General features: G+C 40.9%; 1 protein-coding gene across 1 annotated transcript in view; it reads right to left on the bottom strand.

The window, feature by feature from the left end:
• cdh13 (cadherin 13, H-cadherin (heart)) overlaps positions 1 to 19,757 on the bottom strand; it is a 500,809-nt gene that overhangs the window by 224,565 nt on the left and 256,487 nt on the right. Inside the window, exons 5-6 of the mRNA XM_061721319.1 lie at positions 17,006 to 17,011; positions 16,559 to 16,711 (exon numbers count right to left, since the gene is read on the bottom strand). Coding sequence (XP_061577303.1) covers positions 16,559 to 16,711; positions 17,006 to 17,011 — 159 coding nt within the window. The remainder of the gene's footprint in view (positions 1 to 16,558; positions 16,712 to 17,005; positions 17,012 to 19,757) is intronic.

Below are 19,757 nucleotides of genomic sequence, written 5' to 3'. Positions count from 1 at the left end.
CTAACACCGACCTCCAACAATGTGAACTTGCTGTACGTCTAATGTCCGTAAAAAGCTTTTCAACAATTCAGTAATCTCATTGGGAGTGGTCATTTGGAGTCTGTGCATTTATATTTTTGGTGCATATATATATATATATATATATATATATATATATATATATATATATATATATATATATATATATATATATATATATATATATATATATATATATATATATGCCAAGGTACTGGAGAGGAGAATACGGCCGATAGTTGAACCTCGGATTCAGGAGGAACAATGCGGTTTTCGTCCCGGTCGCGGAACACTGGACCAGCTCTACACCCTCCGCAGGGTGCTCGAGGGTTCATGGGAATTTGCCCAACCAGTCTACATGTGCTTTGTGGATCTGGAGAAGGCATTTGACCGTGTCCCTCGTGCCATTCTGTGGGGGGTGCTGAGTGAGTATGGAGTCCGGGGCCCTCTATTAAGGGCTGTCCGGTCCCTGTATGATCGGAGCAGGAGTCTGGTTCGCATTGCCGGCAGTAAGTCAGACTTGTTCCCGGTGCATGTTGGACTCCGGCAGGGCTGCCCTTTGTCACCGGTCCTGTTCATAATTTTTATGGACAGGATTTCTAGGCGTAGTCAGGGGCCGGAGGGGACCCGATTTGGAACCACAGGATTTCATCTCTGCTTTTTGCAGATGAAGTTGTCCTGTTGGCTTCATCGGACCAGGACCTTCAGCATGTGCTGGGGCGGTTTGCGGCCGAGTGCGACGTGGCAGGGATGAGAATCAGCACCTCCAAGACCGAGGCCATGGTTCTGCACCGGGAAAGGGTGGCGTGCCTTCTCCGGGTGGGTGGAGAAGTCCTGCCTCAGGTGGAGGAGTTCAAGTATCTCAGGATCTTGTTCACGAGTGAGGGAACGATGGAGCGTGAAATTGACAGACGGATCGGTGCAGCGTCCGCAGTTATGCGGTCGATGTACCGGACCGTCGTGGTGAAGAGGGAGCTGAGTCGAAAGGCGAAGCTCTCGATTTACCGGTCAATCTACGCACCTACCCTCACCTATGGTCATGAACTTTGGGTAGTGACCGAAAGGACAAGATCGCGGATACAAGCGGCCGAGATGAGTTTCCTCCGCAGGGTGGCTAAAAAAAATCACAGAATATCTGTACCGTTTCTGATTGGGTGGGCACTGTGCATCATTTTTAGACACAACAATGAACGCATACCGCAAAAGTTGTGTCTCGGCGGAGGGACCCGACGTCCCAGCAAAATGAGCACAACAGAGAAGTGTTCAGAACAGAACACAGAGCACACACTGAAGGCTGATTTATGGTTCTGCGTTACACCAACGCAGAATGGTGCGCGTCGCTGCGTACCCTACGCCGTAGGCTACGGCGTACCCTACAGCGTAGCCGTGGCAACAGAGCCTGTACGGCACCGCAGCGCACCGCCACCCGCACCGGCGCTCTCTGCCCTCGCCGGGATGGAGACCCTCCATCCCCATGGACCCCCATACTGGGGAGGTGGTATTTTTGGCTGCGTTTTCTCATTTTCTGCGCCATTCTTCAGCAAACGTGACTCGAGTGTGTGAAGTTTTTCGGCAAGATTTTCGACGTGACGAGTGCGCTCATGGGACAGAGGGGGTGTGGGCGGGACTTAAAATGAAGGCATCTGATTGGTTCTTTCCCCCCTGCCAATCTTCTGGTCCTCTGACCAATCCGTGCCATTCGGTGCGCAAAAAACAGATTGGTCAGAGTTTTTACAGGATTAAAGCTGTCAGAGAGGTCAGATTTTTTTCTTTCCTTTTTCTGAACACATTATTCACTGGCTACTCTCAGGATGGAAGGACCATTTCACCCAGTATAACAATAAATGTTTTTGAATACGATTACAGACTATACCTTTAATAGGTAGTGTATTTGTTACACCAAAGTGGAAGAAAAACTTATTTTACAAAGACAAAAGGCAACAGTAGCATTATTTGGATTCACACTTGAATTAACATGATACATTCCACCATTAAGTCATGTTAAATACACAAATACATTTACTGGCTAATTTTCCATTTAGTCTGTCTGTTGTGTAGTCTAATGCAAATCGAGCAATAAACCCACTGGGCACAGTGCAATGACTCAGCCTTTGGAGTCAGGCTCTCTGAGCGGGATATCTCGGCCAGACATTTCTTGTTGTATGCAATGCCCATTTCTGATCAGTTTAGAATAAAAGCATAATCATCACAAAGTTTTTGTGACTTCATTCTGGCCATAACTATAAGTACCCTGTGCTTTCTACATCCCCATTATTTTCTCTGCATGCAACCACAGCTTAGAATATGGAATGTGCTATCCGCTAATATGGAATGTGCTATCCACTATGGAAATTTAATAAATGTTTTTTTTTTTTTTATTTCAGTATTTAAAACGAAACAGGCAAATAGCCGTAACTGGAAAAGCACTTTAAGAAATGCTTAACTGGTAAACGGATGGACCATCTGATTGTCACCAACTATAAAAGACTTATCTCTGTTAGCACTGCCACCTAGAACACAGACCTCCAGACAACCCTGTGATAACTTTCTCTTATTGGGTTATCAGTAGAGTTGTCCCGATCCGATAACGTGATCGGAAATCGGGGCCGATCACGTGATTGCAGACTCGATCCGGACTCGGACGTTATGAGCCGATCAGGAATCGGATATATATATATCAGGGTTTCTGTTGTCCGGTAATTGCCGGACTTTGTCCGGTAAAATATGCCGAAGTCCGGTATTTTATAATCTCTCCGGTCAAAATGGCGGTGAAAATACTCACTGGCGCCGACATCTACGTGTGCGTTGATTTATGGTTCCGCGTCGCACCGACGCAGAGTCTACAGCGTAGGGTTCGCGGCGACGCGCACCCTACGCCAGACCCTACGGCGTAGGCTCTGCGTTGGTGTGACGCAGAACCATAATTCCGGCTTAAAAGTAAACAACATGCGCCCAAGTACCCGTGCATGACAGGCAGACACACACGGGGAGAAGAGACAATTTCTTTATTTTATTTTTTTTTTTTTAAACTTTATCCTTATGAACGCAATTGTTATATAGGGTAGTCCAACTTTCCTTATTTTAATCAGAACACTTTTTTTTTTCCTCTTCGGCGTGGAGTAGTGGGCTTGGAGCGGCAGCCATCGGTTAGTTTTTTCTTTTTAGATCCGAGGCTTTGCGTAGATGGTGGCTTCCGCAACTTTCAGGCGCTTTTTCTGCGCAAGCAAGCTTTATAGATGAGGCCCCAGGACTGAAGCGGAGCTGCGGCGCCGACATTATGGTTCCGCGTCGCGGAAGGCTCTGCGTTGGTGTGACGCAGGACCATAAATCAACGCACACGTGGAGTAGTGGGCTCGGAGCGGCAGCCGTACACCGCATGCGCGCAGAGCACGCCTGTTTGTTTTGAAGCTGAAGCAGCCCTATGCTAAAAAAAAAAAAAAAAAAAAGAAAAAGAAAAGAAAATGTTTTTATACTGACTTAAGAATGTTCAAGCTGCCTACCTCCTATGTGCTCAGTTTACAGTACACATGTTAAAATATAATAAAAGGGTCATCCTGCATAATTTTCTTTTCTCTTCTTCATTTTTTATTGTTTTATAAAAGTATCGGACCGGGACTCGGTATCGGCAAGTCCTCAAAATCAAAGGACTCGGACTCGGACTCGGGGGCAAAAAAACCTGATCGGGACATCCCTAGTTATCAGCATTCATTTTCATACGTAGTTGGTTCTATGAATGCAAATTCAGAATTCATCACATAAAATGAAGACATCAAGCTGGTAAAAAAACTAAAAAAAGTCTTTATTTCTGTTCAGTTCTCTTGGCGTTTAAGAATGCCTTTGGAGTAATGGTGATTAAAATATACCTCTGAATGTTTTATGTTTCATAGCCCACAAAGGACATTAGGTACAGTAGGAAAGGGGACACCTTTAATGAAAGATTCTAGGACAGCCATTGAGGGCCACTGGGTACAATAAAAGTGATAGTGTCCATTCCACACACAGTGCTGGACCATTGATAAGTTGAATTTGATAGGAGGAATTTGTTTTGAGTGGGACACACAATCACTACCCCACTGTGATTAGAGAAAGGAGAGCAAGAATTCAAGCATCCATATCTTGGAAATGGATGAGATGGGGATAAGTTAAAGCTCTGAGAGAATATGAAACCATAGTCGGGTACACTTGGACTTTGAATCAGAAATGCAAGTTTTCTTTCACGGTTCTGATTAGGTGGAAATAAGAATAATAACTACTGAGTATGCCCCAGAAACAATCAATGACATAAAGTGAAATTCACTTTGAAATAATGACATTTTAGACAGGTTTATTTTGTTTTCTACACAGAGATTTAAATACTTAGCAAAGACTTATAACATAATTGACAGTAGTTACTGATCTGAACTTTTATCATCCTGCTATGATTATAAAATCACTCACTGATTTTTGGAACGCAGATTAATCCTCATTGATGCTCAGATTTGTAAAACTGTGGTAACAGATTAAATCCCTACTTACTTCAGGTGAGGCTGTTATTATTAGTCATACACATGCTCTTTAATATATTCATGTGCTCCCTAGTTAAGTACCTCAGAATCCACTGCATGTTTGATATGTTTTTGTGAACAAACGCACCAGGTTCATATGAATAGGTCATTGACAGATGTGTGCAAACCTTGATGACAAGCTCCTGGCAAGGGATTCATTTGAACCAGGTGTGCTGGAGAAAGGAAACATTTAAAACATGCATGGCAGTGCTCATTGAGGACTTGGATTGAAGAAAACTGATCTACTTTATTTATTCATGGTCATGTAGATATAGTTGTGATGCCCTCTTCATTCTGCCCCCACTGTCCAGCTGTGCATTCTAAGTGGTCATAGTAAGGTGCAATATTCTCCTTAGCATGTGCTTTCACAAAGTATCACAGCATTCTGCTATATACATATGATCCCTTTTCTTCTTTTCAGTCCACAGCAACAAGTCCCTAATGCCTCTGCTCACTAACTGATTAATTAAGAACCGACTAAAATGCAGTGCTGAAAAAATGCTTAACTGATTCTTCCTTGTTATTCGCATGAGATGAGTTTGGTGTTTTCCTGTTGCTGATAGAGCTTGTGATGTTCATGCAGCTGTAGGAGAGATGTCTAGCTGAAGAGATATGCCAGTCTGGCTTCAAAGCACAACAGCAGGGTTCACCCAGTAGCTCATCACATGATTGGAGGCACTAAGTTCAAAATAGTTCAGTCCGCGCTTCTCTGACCACTGTGGTTGAAAACCAGATGTTTTTTTTTTTTTTTCCCTCCTGCCTATTTCTTTCACTGTGCCTTTTTTTTCTCATTTAGTCTTGCATCATCCCAGTGGACAGACTGATTTTTCAGCCACCAGTCGTCCCCTATTATGAAAAACACGTTTTTTATTGCTTTCACATATATAAAGTTGTCTCCCCTCACCCTGCCAACACAGAGAAGGAGGAAAGCAACCAAATTCTGCAGTGTCTGTTCACCCCGCTCGGAGGATCCTTCCATTGTCATGTGACTTTTACGACCCGTTCAGATTCTGCTCTTGTCGTTACGTAACGACAGGAGCAGATTTCCATAGGTCGGCGTCCGCTGCTGAAACCACGCCCACAAAAAAAATTTGGTTTTGCATCGACACTTACCCTCATAAAAGGATCAGTACCAACAGAACGGACCCGGCAACTGCACACGAGTCAGTGGTAAGTGGCGTTATTTTTTTATGTTATTTATATTGGTCTACAAGTATGATCTTTGCATGGGCTAAGTATTTAGCTTAGCTCCGGAGCACCGGAGCCACTCACCGGTCCGGCTCCGGTGTTACCTAACGGAGTTAGGGTTGCCAACATCCAGATTTGCAAATGAGGGACACCTCCCGGCCGCCCGCAACTCAGGCCGCCCGCCGAAAAATTTTGGGGTTTTTGGGGGTCAAAAACGCATAAATAACAGCATTTTGGCACAATACCTATAACAGACTATACAAACACATTAGGCTACTGTATTACACTAAATACACTTACAGTAACAAGATTGTAATAACAACTCATGATCAGTTTGATCAGTTTTGTATTTGAGGTATACATGTGAGACACTTATAGTTCAAGTATGTATTTATTTTTGGCACAATGTGCAAAATAAGAAGATGACAATTGCTGTCTCATTTTTTTGTGTTTTAACAGTTTAAAACAATGTAAACAGTGTAACAGCAATAATCAATTAAATCGTAGGCTCACTAGTGCAACCATGTTGTGCAAACAGTTTTAGGTTATTGCCTAGCCTACTTATTTGAAACTTTTGATTTGAAACACACACACACACACACACACACACACACACACACACACACACACACACACACACACACACACACACACACACACACACACACACACACACACACACACACACACACACACACACACACACACACACACACACACACACACACACACACACCGCGGACAGTGTCTGCCTTCTCCCTATCTCTGTCTCTCCTTAAGACTTAAGTGTCCATCATTGGGAAGCAGGGGTGTCTGTGACAGATTGGTCCTGACTGATTGAGAAGAAAGAAATGAGCGCTCCTGCAGCAGCGCTCATTTTTCCGTGCGAGACTAGATGTAAATATTGGCACGCGTTTCACTTCCTCACAAACCAACGCAGCACACCCACACCGCGCGCACGCCCATACACACACACACAGGGACTGAATCACACGCACATAAGCACGTGAGCACTGCATACTGAGCGGTCCTAGTGCCCTTAGGATTCAGCTGGCCAGACAGGCAGGCAGACACACAATGCGCGGCGCTCAAAGAGAAAAAATATATGCATCCTCCCTTTACCCGTGCGGCCGCTGCGGCGGGACAAAGAGCGTCCCGTGCGGGATGCGCTCATTTTGGCTCAAATGCGCGATGTCCCGCCTAAATCGGGACGGTTGGCAACCCTAAACGGAGTGTTAGGTAACACCGGAGCTCTATTAGTAATAAATGTTTCTTCTGTTTATGGTTTCAGATCTTCCAAACAATGCACCTGAAGCTGTTCAAGGACACCTTCAGAAGAAATGCACGGCCCTTCCTTGAGCCAGCAATAATGCATACATGTTATTTATATACAATTTATGTTATTTTTTTTTTTTTTAACAATAAAGTTGCCATTTGTGAACATTCAGTGTTGTGATTTCTTTACAGTTAACATGATTCATTTGTCTTGTAACATAAGAAATGAAATGATGAAGAATCGGAGTAAATAAAGTGGTGTACCTTTTTAGAATTCAATTAAATCTTCCTGTGTGAATTAGTGTGAAGACGAGGTGAGCCGCTCCCCTCTTCAGGGAACTAAAGGCTGATTTATGGTTCCGTGTTACACCAACGCAGAGCCTACGGCGTAGGGTACATGTCGATTTAACGCAGAACCGTAATTCAGGCTTTAAGATCCCAGGGAGTCGTTTACATCGTGTTGCATGCGAGCGTCCGACTATCGCGTCGAGCTGCGTGACATCGGACGCTCTCTGTCCACACTGAAACCGTTAAACTCGCGGCCAGTTAGGACAGTCCAAAAAAAAATAAAGCAATGGAATTGATTTTGTCGCTGAAGCTCGCTCGCATGGGACACGCTTTGTGTACGCAGCCGGCTCTTCTGCCCGGAGTGAGGCTTCGTGCCCTCTCCTGCTACACGTCATTCAGGCAGCCAATCAGCACAGAGCCTCATTATCATAGCCTCCCCTCCCCTCAGAATCCCTCATAGAGAAGGAGGTTAGAAGCAGTAAAAATAGAGACATGGCCCAGAGGCTGAATTTCTGATTTATGTAGAAAAAACAAGCTTTTGATTGTTTTTAAGACATTCAAGGCCTGTTTAAAATATACATTTAATGCCATAATAGGTCCCCTTTAAGCTTTCCCTGCGGCATTGCCAACTCACACAGCACTTGAAATGTTTTGTGGTTCAAACTCCTGTGGCATTCAAACAGCGCAGCAGGGCACTACAGAAGTGCTTCAGTGCTACATAAGCAGAACAAAATATGCTCCTTTCACAAATCTAAACCACTGATATGGGGATGATAACGGGATCAAAACCCAGACACAAGAAATAAAGGCCTTCACTGAACACTGAACTGAAAACAGTTGAGAGGATTGCAACATCAAGTTCACCAGAAAGGATGCAGAAAACAACATGGTGACATGTTTGGACTGGTTTGTGAATATCACTGAAGACGTCGGATCACGGAAGTTTAGTGGAAACAATTCCACTTAGACAGACTTAGAAGAAAAATAGTGCAAGAAAATAGCACTTCAAACCTGCAGATATCCAGACATAGCCTTTGTAAAATCAGATACATCTGGAAAAAATAGAATAAAAAACACAACACTAAACACAGGAAAAAGAAAAGGGGCACAACTATTTTATTATTCTCCACATGGCAAGAATGTCTGTGAAAGTCAGAAGGATCTTCTCCAAACATTACATCCTGCTCCACTTAAAACCCAACACCACACTCAGACAAAAAAACTGGTTCACCCTAAGGATAATCACTCAAAGAGAGAGTAAACAGTGCCCTATAGGCAGTCTATCACAGCGAGCAGTATGCAGGCCTTTACATCGGTGGAGCTAAGCAACTTCTCAACATATGCATGAGACGACACAGGAGAGCAGCTCATCAGGTCAAGATTTAGCCTATCTCAGCTCTCTAAGGGCCATCACAGGACCTAATACGCTGGAGGAAAAAACCCATCTAAGGACAGGGAGAACATGCACTCTCCACCTAGGAAGGTAACAGTGCTGACCACCAAACCACGGTGCTGCTGTGTGCTTCTCAATCAATCAATCAATCAATCAATCAATCAATCAAACTTTATTTGTCCCCAATGGGGCAATTCATCTTGCAGCAATATGTAGACATATACACATAGTAAAAAAAAAGGACAACGACTTTAAATCTAAAAATCCAAGCCCCACAACAGCTACCTTTTCCTCATGGAATTGAGAAGGGAGATGGCAGAAAGTACAAAAGAATGTTTATATCTGTTAGTTTTGAGAAGTGGAAGTCTGAGCAGTGTACCCGATGGAAGAAACTGAAACTCTTGGTGTAGAGGATGGGAACAGTCTGATAGGATAGTTTTTGCTTTCCTATACAGCTGTTTGTTATACAGGTCCTGTAGAGTCACCTGAGCAGAGCCAATTATTTTGCTACAGACATTAACCACCTTGGTAAGAACAGTTTTCTGCTTTACCCTAAGTGATGAAAACCAACAAATGAAAGAAAAAGTTAATACAGACTCAATGAAAGAGCGATAAAACATGGACATCAAGGATGAATCAACATGAAATTTGGACGACAGTACAGACTCTGCTGACCTTTCTTGTAAATTAAGTTGGTGTTACTCTCAAATGTCAGCTTATTAGTTCCCAGATATTTATAAGACTCTACAATTTCTACATCTTGTCCGTTAATCACTGTCCTATCCGGAGAGGGCTGAGAACGTCTAAAATCAATACACATGTCCTTTGTCTTTGATACATTAAGAGTTAAAAAAGAATCCTGGCACCACTTAAGAAAATAATCAACCACAGGGTCATGGGAGTTATCAGTGCTGTTCAACAGACTCACAATGAGAGTATCATCTGCAAACTTCAATATATGATGGAGTAAAAATGTGCTACAGCAGTTGTTAGTGTATAATATGTACAGCAGAGGAGAAAGGACACATCCTTGTGGTGAGCCAGTAGATGTAAAAGATAGGTCAGAAAGTTGTCCATTTACTCTCACTCTCTGAGTTCTGCACGTCAGGAAATCCAAAATCCAGCCAACAATGCTACCATCAAGACTAAAGTTGTCAATTAGTCTCTGAATCAACAGATGAGGCTGAATAGTATTGAAGGCGGATGAGAAGTCGATGTACAGCAGTCTGACATGGTTGTTAGAGACCTTGAGGTGCTTATATTTGTAATTTAGCAGAGTTAGGGTGGCATCCTGGACCCCCCTACTGGTCCTATAGGCAAACTGCATTGGGTCAAGCAGATGCTCAGTCTTGTTCAGAAGTTCGGCTTTAACCAGTTTTTCAAATTACTTCATAACTAAAGAGGTTAAAGCTATAGGCCTGAAGTCTTTTAAAGATTTAGGGTGTTTACATTTAGGAGCAGGAACTATGGTAGCCAGTTTCCACAAGTTAGGAACAAGTTAGGAACATTAGTGCCACAAGGAAATTAAAATTAAAAAAGGGTCTGACAGGAGTTTATTTTTCTTATCTTACTAAATTCAAGACTCATATTTTGCCATATCCTTCATCTTTTCTCTTTATTAATCTCTCTTCTCTGACTTCATTCAGCTGAGTCATTATGGCATTAAATTGTTTTTTGCTGAGCTTAACATTTCCATACTGAGCAGAGTAAATTCTTTATGAGAAGGCACCCTGATGTTCATTCATTGCTCTGTTCTCTCTCCATTTTTTTTTTATTTCTGTCTCTGTCCTCATTTCTGAAGTTTTATATACCAGACTTTGAAATAGCTCACAAAGGCAAAAAAGTATAATTTCACAAAACTCTCACAATAATTTGATATAAAGAAGAAGCTATATGATATTTGCAGTTTAACTCACAGTCAGCTAAACAGACTGCAAATATCTAATATTGCCAAAAGACTTCAGAAATGTCTACTTATTACAGCAAATTATTAGTCTGCAAAAGGCTGAAGAGGCTCAAAATTAAGTTTTTATCTGAGACAATTGCGAGCATGAATAAATGTAACAAGGATAGGAAGAAACAGAGTCCAGCATGATGCCACAGCATGACTTTTTTTTTTTTGTGCAACCAAAAGCAAGGAGACACAGAATGTATACCATCTCTGTGTAATTCCCAGCATGGCTGCACTCAAACCTCACTCAGCTCTTTAATTACAGGTGGCAAGTAAAAAGTTAGACTTAATATGTCAATTATATTTAATGTAGACTTTACATTGAGCAGATTTAATGAAGAAACTCACCAGTTTTACTCAGCAGAATTATGCTTTGTTTACTGTTTTAAGCCCTTTCTTTCTTTTTTCTTTTTACATATCTCATAAACAGGCTGAGTGATGGCAATGGCCACACATGAAAATTTACATGAAACCTGACTTATTTCTTTGCCATCACAATCTGGCTTGAAGTAGCAGACAAAATAAAAACAAACAGCACAGAATTCAGTGAATTCAGTGAGCTATTTTTATGATCAGTGCCCTGAGTTTAGTGCATCACAGGTTTTATTACAAGTTTAACAAGTTTAATAGCACACTCAACTGAAAAATACTTCTCATCTAATTTTTTTGTCACAGTGTAAACACTGATGACACCATGGCGTGTATTTTTACTGTGTTTATCATTAAACAAATCAGTGAAGCCAGAAATAGGGATGAGAAATTTAAAAAATGATTCAGTCATCCACACCTATATTAAATTTGTTTCATACTTTAAGAGTCACCCGGGCTCGACCCTGGCTGAGATTAAATGAGAAAGGGCTTACACCCCAGACAGATCCTTAGTCTATGGGCAGAAATATGTGCCACTAGAAACTGAATTTGAATAATTTATATTTGAATTTGAATTGCTCAACTTGAATAATTGCATTAAAAAACTGAATCTGAATTACATAATTTGAATTTGTATTGTTTAGTTTGAATCATTGCATTGAAAAACTGAATCTACATTCTGAAAAACTGAATCTTCATTCAGCTCTCACAATTCAAATTCAGTTCTTGAAATTCAATTTCAATTCTACTGTGCCAGACATCCGGGTCTTCTGGAGGAACAGCAATCGAGTGCAGATACAAAGAACTCGGGTATCAGTCACGTGACGTTTTTTGTTGTCAGCGCCATCTTGAGGACCGACCGGGGACATGTGTTTAATGCGTGTGTTTTATAATAGATCCATGGTTTAATGGTGCCTGCACTGCTTAAACAACCTTAACTTGCTCAATTCTCAACAGATTTTCAAACAGTTTGGTTTGTTATGAACGTCGGAGATGTAGTTATGACACTGCATACTAGTGAATAATTATAAACATTGAAAAACGTACTTTTGTATTTATATTAATTAATTAATAATTATATATATATATATATATATATATATATATATATATATATATATATATATATAATTACATTATAACATGTTTATATATTATTACATTATGATGTATTTATATTATGACATTATAATGTGTGTATTATATGTGTATATGTGTACATTATAACATGTGTGTGTGTATATATATATATGTTATAATGTAATAATATAAATACATGTTATGTCATTACATATATATATATATATATATATATATATATATATATATATATATATATATATATATATATATATATATATACATGTTATAAGGTAATAATATATGTGATAATGTAAATATAAATATTACTAAGAATACTATAGAAATGTTCATTTAATATAAATACCATGTCATAGCTATCTGTTTCTTGTTATTTTCATACAAAAGTACGTTTTTCAATGTTTATAATTATTCACTAGTATGCAGTGTCATAACTACATCTCCGACGTTCATAACAAACCAAACTGTTTGAAAATCTGTTGAGAATTGAGCAAGTTAAGGTTGTTTAAGCAGTGCAGGCACCATTAAACCATGGATCTATTATAAAACACACGCATTAAACACATGTCCCCGGTCGGTCCTCAAGATGGCGCTGACAACAAAAAACGTCACGTGACTGATACCCGAGTTCTTTGTATCTGCACTCGATTGCTGTTCCTCCAGAAGACCCGGATGTCTGGCACAGTAGAATTGAAATTGAATTTCAAGAACTGAATTTGAATTGTGAGAGCTGAATGTAGATTCAGTTTTTCGGAATGTAGATTCAGTTTTTCAATGCAATGATTCAAACTAAACAATACAAATTCAAATTATGTAATTCAGATTCAGTTTTTTAATGCAATTATTCAAGTTGAGCAATTCAAATTCAAATATAAATTATTCAAATTCAGTTTCTATGATTCAAATTCAGTTTCTAGTGGCACATATTTCTGCCCATACTTAGTCCTTCACACAGACATCAACATGCATAGCCATAGCTAGGAAGCTCAAAATAATCAATTATGTCTCTGGATTTTGGGTGAAAAATACAAGTGTATGCACAAATGGCATATTTTATTTAAAACATACACCGCATAACTAATTCAAGGTTTCACCTTGGTGAAACCTTGAATTAGTTAACAACATGGAGATCTTATATTTGCAGATGAGTCATCTTAAATTACTTAAATTACTAGTAATTTTAATAAGAAATTACCAATGACATTTTGGCGTTATTAATCACATTGGGTTTAGAAATAATTTAACAGGCATTTGCTATGTATTTATATTGCAATGTTTTGCATTACAACTTTAATGACATCCTATACTTTACTCAGATGAATGACGTGGATCTTACAATGTTCTTTTTACGTGCTTTTTTTTTTTACAGACAATTCCTTAAAAGTGAATTGTATGACCTTTTTTGACAAATATAGGCTTGAAATGCATTAAAAAAAACAACATAAGTAAAAAAAAAAGTGGGTTGCAGGGTGTCTAAATGCTGAAAAAGAAGCCCAAATCAGCCCTCCACCACCATGCTCGACAGTTCGTACGAAGTGTTTATGATGATTTGCTGTTTTGTGTTCATCAGATGTGGAGGGTTTTATCTCTGAGTTGTTGTAGTTTGTTGAGAAGAAACTTTGCAAACTGCTATGCTGACATATTATTTTTGGAGACAACACTTTTTCACAGCAGTGCTTCTGAACGAGCCAAACCTTTCCAGTCTCTCTATTTGTAACATCATGAATTTCAGCATTTAAAATTCTCTCTTACATTTGTATAGTAGCATTGCAACTTTTATATTCTTAAGATGATGGACTAAATCGCTTCATAACACTTCCCAGAGTCACAGATGTTAAAAACTGCTGCTTGATGATGTTTTTGTTTTTGTTCTTGGCAGGCTGCTAAAATACACCTAACCAGAAAACTGCTTGGATAGAGGTAATCACCATCTGAAGAATACATTTAATTGTTCAAAAACTATATTTGGGTGTGTTTGATGAATCTCTAACTCACTCTAAAACATTGATAACACGAAGCAAAACTATGTTGCCTTTACCCCACCCTCTCTTACAAACTAACATCTTAGTCAAGCTTTTAAGGACTGGCTATTAGTAGAGCTTATTAGAGAGCTTACAGACAGTATGAAATGCAGCATCATTACTGTGACATCATTCTGGGCGATATGATGTCCATAGTCTGCAGGTGATAACGTGTTAAATCTTGTATTCTACTCAAAAGCAGCTACGTTTTTTATGAACTGTCAAAGACGCTGTTGAACAACTGGAATGAGACAGTAGCAACTGAAAGCCATTGTCCCAGTTAAACCATTCTTTTAGCCACTGGGGGACAAAGGCTATATGGTGAGACTTTTTCTCTAATTTTTTGGTTGTTAGTTGCTGCTTTTTTTGTATTGCTTACTGTTCTTTCACATCTATTGGTATTTAGAGGGTTTTTACTTCTGAAAATGCAGTTTATAAAAGCTTGCACCCTGCTGAGCACCTTCACACACAGCTGATTTCAGAAAACTGGGGAAGGTTAATTGGCAGACTTGGAAAAAAATAGACTTTCTTTGCCACAATCTCCCTCATTCTTCCAGGGGAAATGTTTTTGTTAGACAGACAGCCTTGGGGGCACAAAACCCAGCAGGCACCTAAACAAGCTCTGGCATCCTTTTAACTTAGAAAGAGTCACCAACTTTTGCTTGCGTCAGTTCAGCCTTTACAAAACATTAAAAAATCCCTCCTTTCCTGAATGCCACCATTATTATTGGGACTGCCTGGGTTCATGTTGTAATGCTCTTTCACAAACCACCTCCTTATTTCTGGTGGAGAGCTTTGTTTGGTGGTGCGGCCTCTTCAGCTCAACAAGGAGCTGGTGGTGGACATCAGGAAGAACCGGTTACCCTCCATGGTGAGGAGGTGGAGGTAGTGGACTCCAACAGATACCTTGGGGTCCACAACAACAATAAACTGGGCTGGACTCATAATACAAACACTGTCTACAGCAGGGGTCGGCAACCCGCGGCTCTTGAGCCGCATGCGGCTCTTTAGCGCCGCCCTAGTGGCTCCTTGGAGCTTTCTCAAAATGTTTGACCTTTGTTTTCCTTTTTTTACTTTTTTTCTTCTTTTATTTCTTTTTTCCTTTTTTTCTTCTTTTTTCCCCTTTTTTTCTTTTTTTCTTCTTTTTTCCTTTTTTTCTCTTTTTTTTCTCTTTTTTATTCCTTTTCCCTTTCCTTTTTAATCTCGACATTTTTACTTTTTACTTGACATTTCGACTTTTTTCTCAACATTTCGACTTTTTTCTCAACATTTCGACTTTTTTCTCAAAATTTCGACCTTTTTCTCGACATTTAGAGTTTTTTCTCAAGATTGTACTTCAACATGTATCTCGACATTTGGACTTTTTTCTCGAAATTTCGACTTTTTTCTTGAAATTCTGACTTTTCTCGACATTTCGACTTTTTTCTCAAAGTGCACAATGGAAAAAAAAAAATCTTTCCCCAGTTATAACTAATAGAAATATGCAGCATCTGTTGCCTTCATTCTAAGGCTTATACAAGTCTTTTCATTTTTTGCGGCTCCAGACATATTTGTTTTTTGTGTTTTTGGTCCAATATGGCTCTTTCAACATTTTGGGTTGCCGACCCCTGGTCTACAGGAAAGGCCAGAGCAGGATGTTCCTCCTGAGGAGGCTGGGGTCATTTGCTGCTGCAGCAGGCTTCTCAAGACATTCTACCAGATGGGATCAGTACTGGTGACGCCAACAGACCTAAAAAGCTGGTGACCAGAGCCCGTTCTGTGGTGGGACTGCACCTGGACAGCCTGCAGGTGGTGGCTGAGAAGAGGGTGAAGGGCAAAATCTGTTCAATCCTGGACAATCCCTCTCACCCTCTGTACAAGGAGCTGTGGCTGATCAATCAACTCAATCAGCCAGTGGATTATTCCACCCACGTCCAGGACTGAACAACTCAGACGCTCCTTTATACCAACTGCCATCAGACTTTATAATAACAGCTTGACTTGACCTCTTCCTGGGCTGGATGGACTTTTTCTATTCTCTATCCACTCTGTTGCTGTGTCTATGTATATATATGTTGTTTTTTGGGGGGGGTTTTTTTAAGCCCGTATTTCTATTCTGCTGTATGCTGCTGTGATACTAGAATTTCCCCCTGGAGGATTAATAAAGTATGTCTTTATCTTTACTTCCATAACTTTGATGAACACCCTAGTACCCTTTGTTTGGGCAATTAATCATGAATAACTTGACTAACTTAAATAAAAAGTAAATAAACTTAACAAAATAGGAATTTCAGGAGGCAAGAAACTGACAACATAGTATGTAGAGGAATCTCTTAAACAAAGGGCACCCAGGTGGGCAAGAAGGAGAGACTGGAATGTACATAAAAAATACACCAAGGTGAACTTCACATACGGACACAGAGTTGCTGACCTGGTAGGATTCAACGGCCTCTCGGTCCAGTGAGCGGCTGACTGACACGTCTCCTGTGTCTATGTCGATGGTAAACAGACCTCTGGGATCCTGGTCAGCACCATGGCCTGTCAGTCGAAAGATATGGTTCCCAGGCTTTTCTGGTGAAATTACCTAAACACACACACACACACACAAACACACACAGAGAAAAAAATAAATACATTTAAGTAAAAAGATCTCAGTGTGCCTAAAATGGTGATGCAAATGCCTGATAACTAACTATGAAGGTTTTATATGAGACGAAATTTTGTTTGATCTCATCAGTTTGAAAGTTCAACTTATTTAAATTAAAGACGTTAGAGAAGAGCTCCATTTTTGGCAGTTCTACCAAATTAAATGAGTATAAATTATAGTCTATTAAGCTGGGCCACTTTGACCCAGGCTCCTTTGGACAGAAATACTCACGTGAGACTGCGGTAACCAGCACCATCCACAGGCATCCCAGTGACAGGAAGAGGCAGGTTTAAAAGGAAACACAAAACAGAGAAAGTTACATATAATAGCAAAACAAGTTCTAAAAGTCAAATACCTTGAGTTAAGAGCGATGAAAAAATTAAGAAATAATGAACCAAAATTGCCAGAAGCTGGTTTGAAAATAAACCTTACAAAGCGTTCTGCTTCATAAGAGTGTTTGTCTTTTCCCTTTATATCTTTTTATTGTCAAACTGATAAGAAATAATCCATCCATCCATCCATCCATCCATCTTCTTCCGCTTATCCGTTCCCGGGTCGCGGGGGCAGCAGCCTCAGCAGAGATGCCCAGACTTCCTTCACCCCAGACACTTCCTCCAGCTCTTCCGAGGGGAGTCCGAGACGTTCCCAGGCCAGCCGAGAGACATAGTCTCTCCAGCGTGTCCTGGGTCTTCCCCGGGGTCTCCTCCCGGAGGGACATGCCTGGAACACCTCCCTAGGGAGGCGTCCAGGAGGATCCGATACAGATGCCCAAGCCACCTCAGCTGACTCCTCTCAATGTGAAGGAGCAGCGGCTCGACTCCGAGCTCCTCCCGGGTGACCGAACTCCTCACCCTATCTCTTAAGGGAGCGTCCAGCCACCCTGCGGAGGAAACTCATCTCGGCCACTTGTATCCGCGATCTCGTCCTTTCGGTCACTACACAAAGTTCATGACCATGGGTGAGGGTAGGTGCGTAGATTGACCGGTAAATCGAGAGCTTCGCCTTTCGACTCAGCTCCTTCTTCACCACGACGGTCCGGTACATCGACCGCATAACTGCTGACGCTGCACCGATCCGTCTGTCAATCTCACGCTCCATCATTTCCTCACTCGTGAACAAGACCCCGAGATACTTGAACTCCTCCACCTGAGGCAGGACTTCTCCACCCACCCGGAGAAGGCATGCCACCCTTTCCCGATGGAGAACCATGGCCTCGGTCTTGGAGGTGCTGATTCTCATCCCTGCTGCGTCGCACTCAGCTTCAAACCGCCCCCGCACATGCTGAAGTTCCCGGTCCGATGAAGCCAACAGGACAACGTCATCCGCAAAAAGCAGTAATGAAATCCTGAGGTTTCCCAAACCGGATCCCCTCTGGCCCCTGGCTGTGCCTAGAAATCCTGTCCATAAAAATTATGAACAGGACCGGTGACAAAGGGCAGCCCTGCCGGAGTCCAACATGCACTGGGAACAAGTCTGACTTACTGCAATGCGAACCAAACTCCTGCTCCGATCATATAGAGACCGGACAGCCCTTAATAGGATAAGAAATCATGTGTAATTTAATTTTTCTTTTAATTATAACATTAATTTGCACTGCAAATGCAGTTCATATTTATATATTATTATAAGCTATAAAAAAAATTTGCAAACATTCCTCCTTCAATTATCAGAGTATCATGGTGGAAGGCTTTTCCATGTCCATGTCGGCTATATTGTCAGGGTTCATCTGACCTTGGTAGGGTCTGCCAAAGCAAACCGGTCCTGATAGATGGACCAAGATAGATTTGAAAACAGTCCTGTGAACAAGGAAAGTCCATGAGCAAAGTGGCCTGCCATGGGTTGCTGATGTCCCGCCTTGCACCCAGGCCTTGGGAAGGCTGAGAAGAAGAGCTCCGCTACCCCTTGTGACCCAAACTCTGATAAGTGGAAGAAAATGGACGGATGGATGAACAATAAAATGATAAAAAAATAAACCAAATCCGAAACTCATCAGATGCACTTGCTAATCAACTTTCAATCTCTTCAGAGTTCCAGAATTTGCCAAATGACATACAAGAGAGTTGTTGCTATTGACCTCAGAACTGCGGGTTGAGAGTTTAAACATTCCCACTGTGGAGCATCTGGGGATCAAAGGGAAGCCATGAGACTGCCCTTAATGAGAGTGCACTTCAATGGGATACCAGCTAAAACGAAGGCCTTTCTGCTTTCCACTTGAAACAGCATGGGACATCAGTGCACAGACTTACAAGCCTGTGCTAGACAAAGCTCAAACACTTAGAGCCTCTCCAGAGCTCCCTGTCATTTATCTTGATGCCCTGCTTCATCTTCTCCCTCTACTCTTCTTTGCTCATTGCACCTTGGTCCCCCACTGGTTAGTCTCTCTAATATATCCACCCCTGCCCTTCTCCAAAGCTGTCGTATTTCTTTCTCCATTTATCACCCGTGCTCATCTTCTCCATAAGGTATCCTCTTGTATTCATTCTTTCTTCTTCTGTTGTTTTCCATACAAATGAAGAGAGCCTCAAAAAAGTCAAGAGATTTACAAAAACATAGCATGAGACAGCTTTATGAAAAAAAAAAAACCCACATTATGAAAACATCTCCTTTCTTATTCCTGCTGCTCTTGCACACTCTTTTCGTGGATCTATTCCCCATCTTTCTTCACACCAGAGAATATATCAAGGGTACGTTTCTGACAGCAAGAATATCATCTATTTTCACAATCACTCCATTCTTTTATGAAGCTAACACTCTTCATTATACCTTTAATTATCAAATAGCTTTTCACTGCGATATTACAGTTAAAACATTTGTACATTTAACATTTAAGGACAAAAACTGGCAGACAAAACTGAAAGGAACTGTAACAGTTGAATTCAAAGATGACTCAAACTTTGATGGATGAGGAGGAAGTAGAACAAAATAAAAATAATTAAAAATTGATTGGGTTTCAGGGAGTATATGGATATAGGGACAGTAAGCG

This window comes from Cololabis saira, chromosome 5 (genome assembly GCF_033807715.1).
Source record: "Cololabis saira isolate AMF1-May2022 chromosome 5, fColSai1.1, whole genome shotgun sequence".
Taxonomy (NCBI): Eukaryota; Metazoa; Chordata; class Actinopteri; order Beloniformes; family Belonidae; genus Cololabis; species Cololabis saira.
Note: the sequence above shows the minus strand (reverse complement) of the source record. Positions and strands in the feature narration are given on the sequence as shown.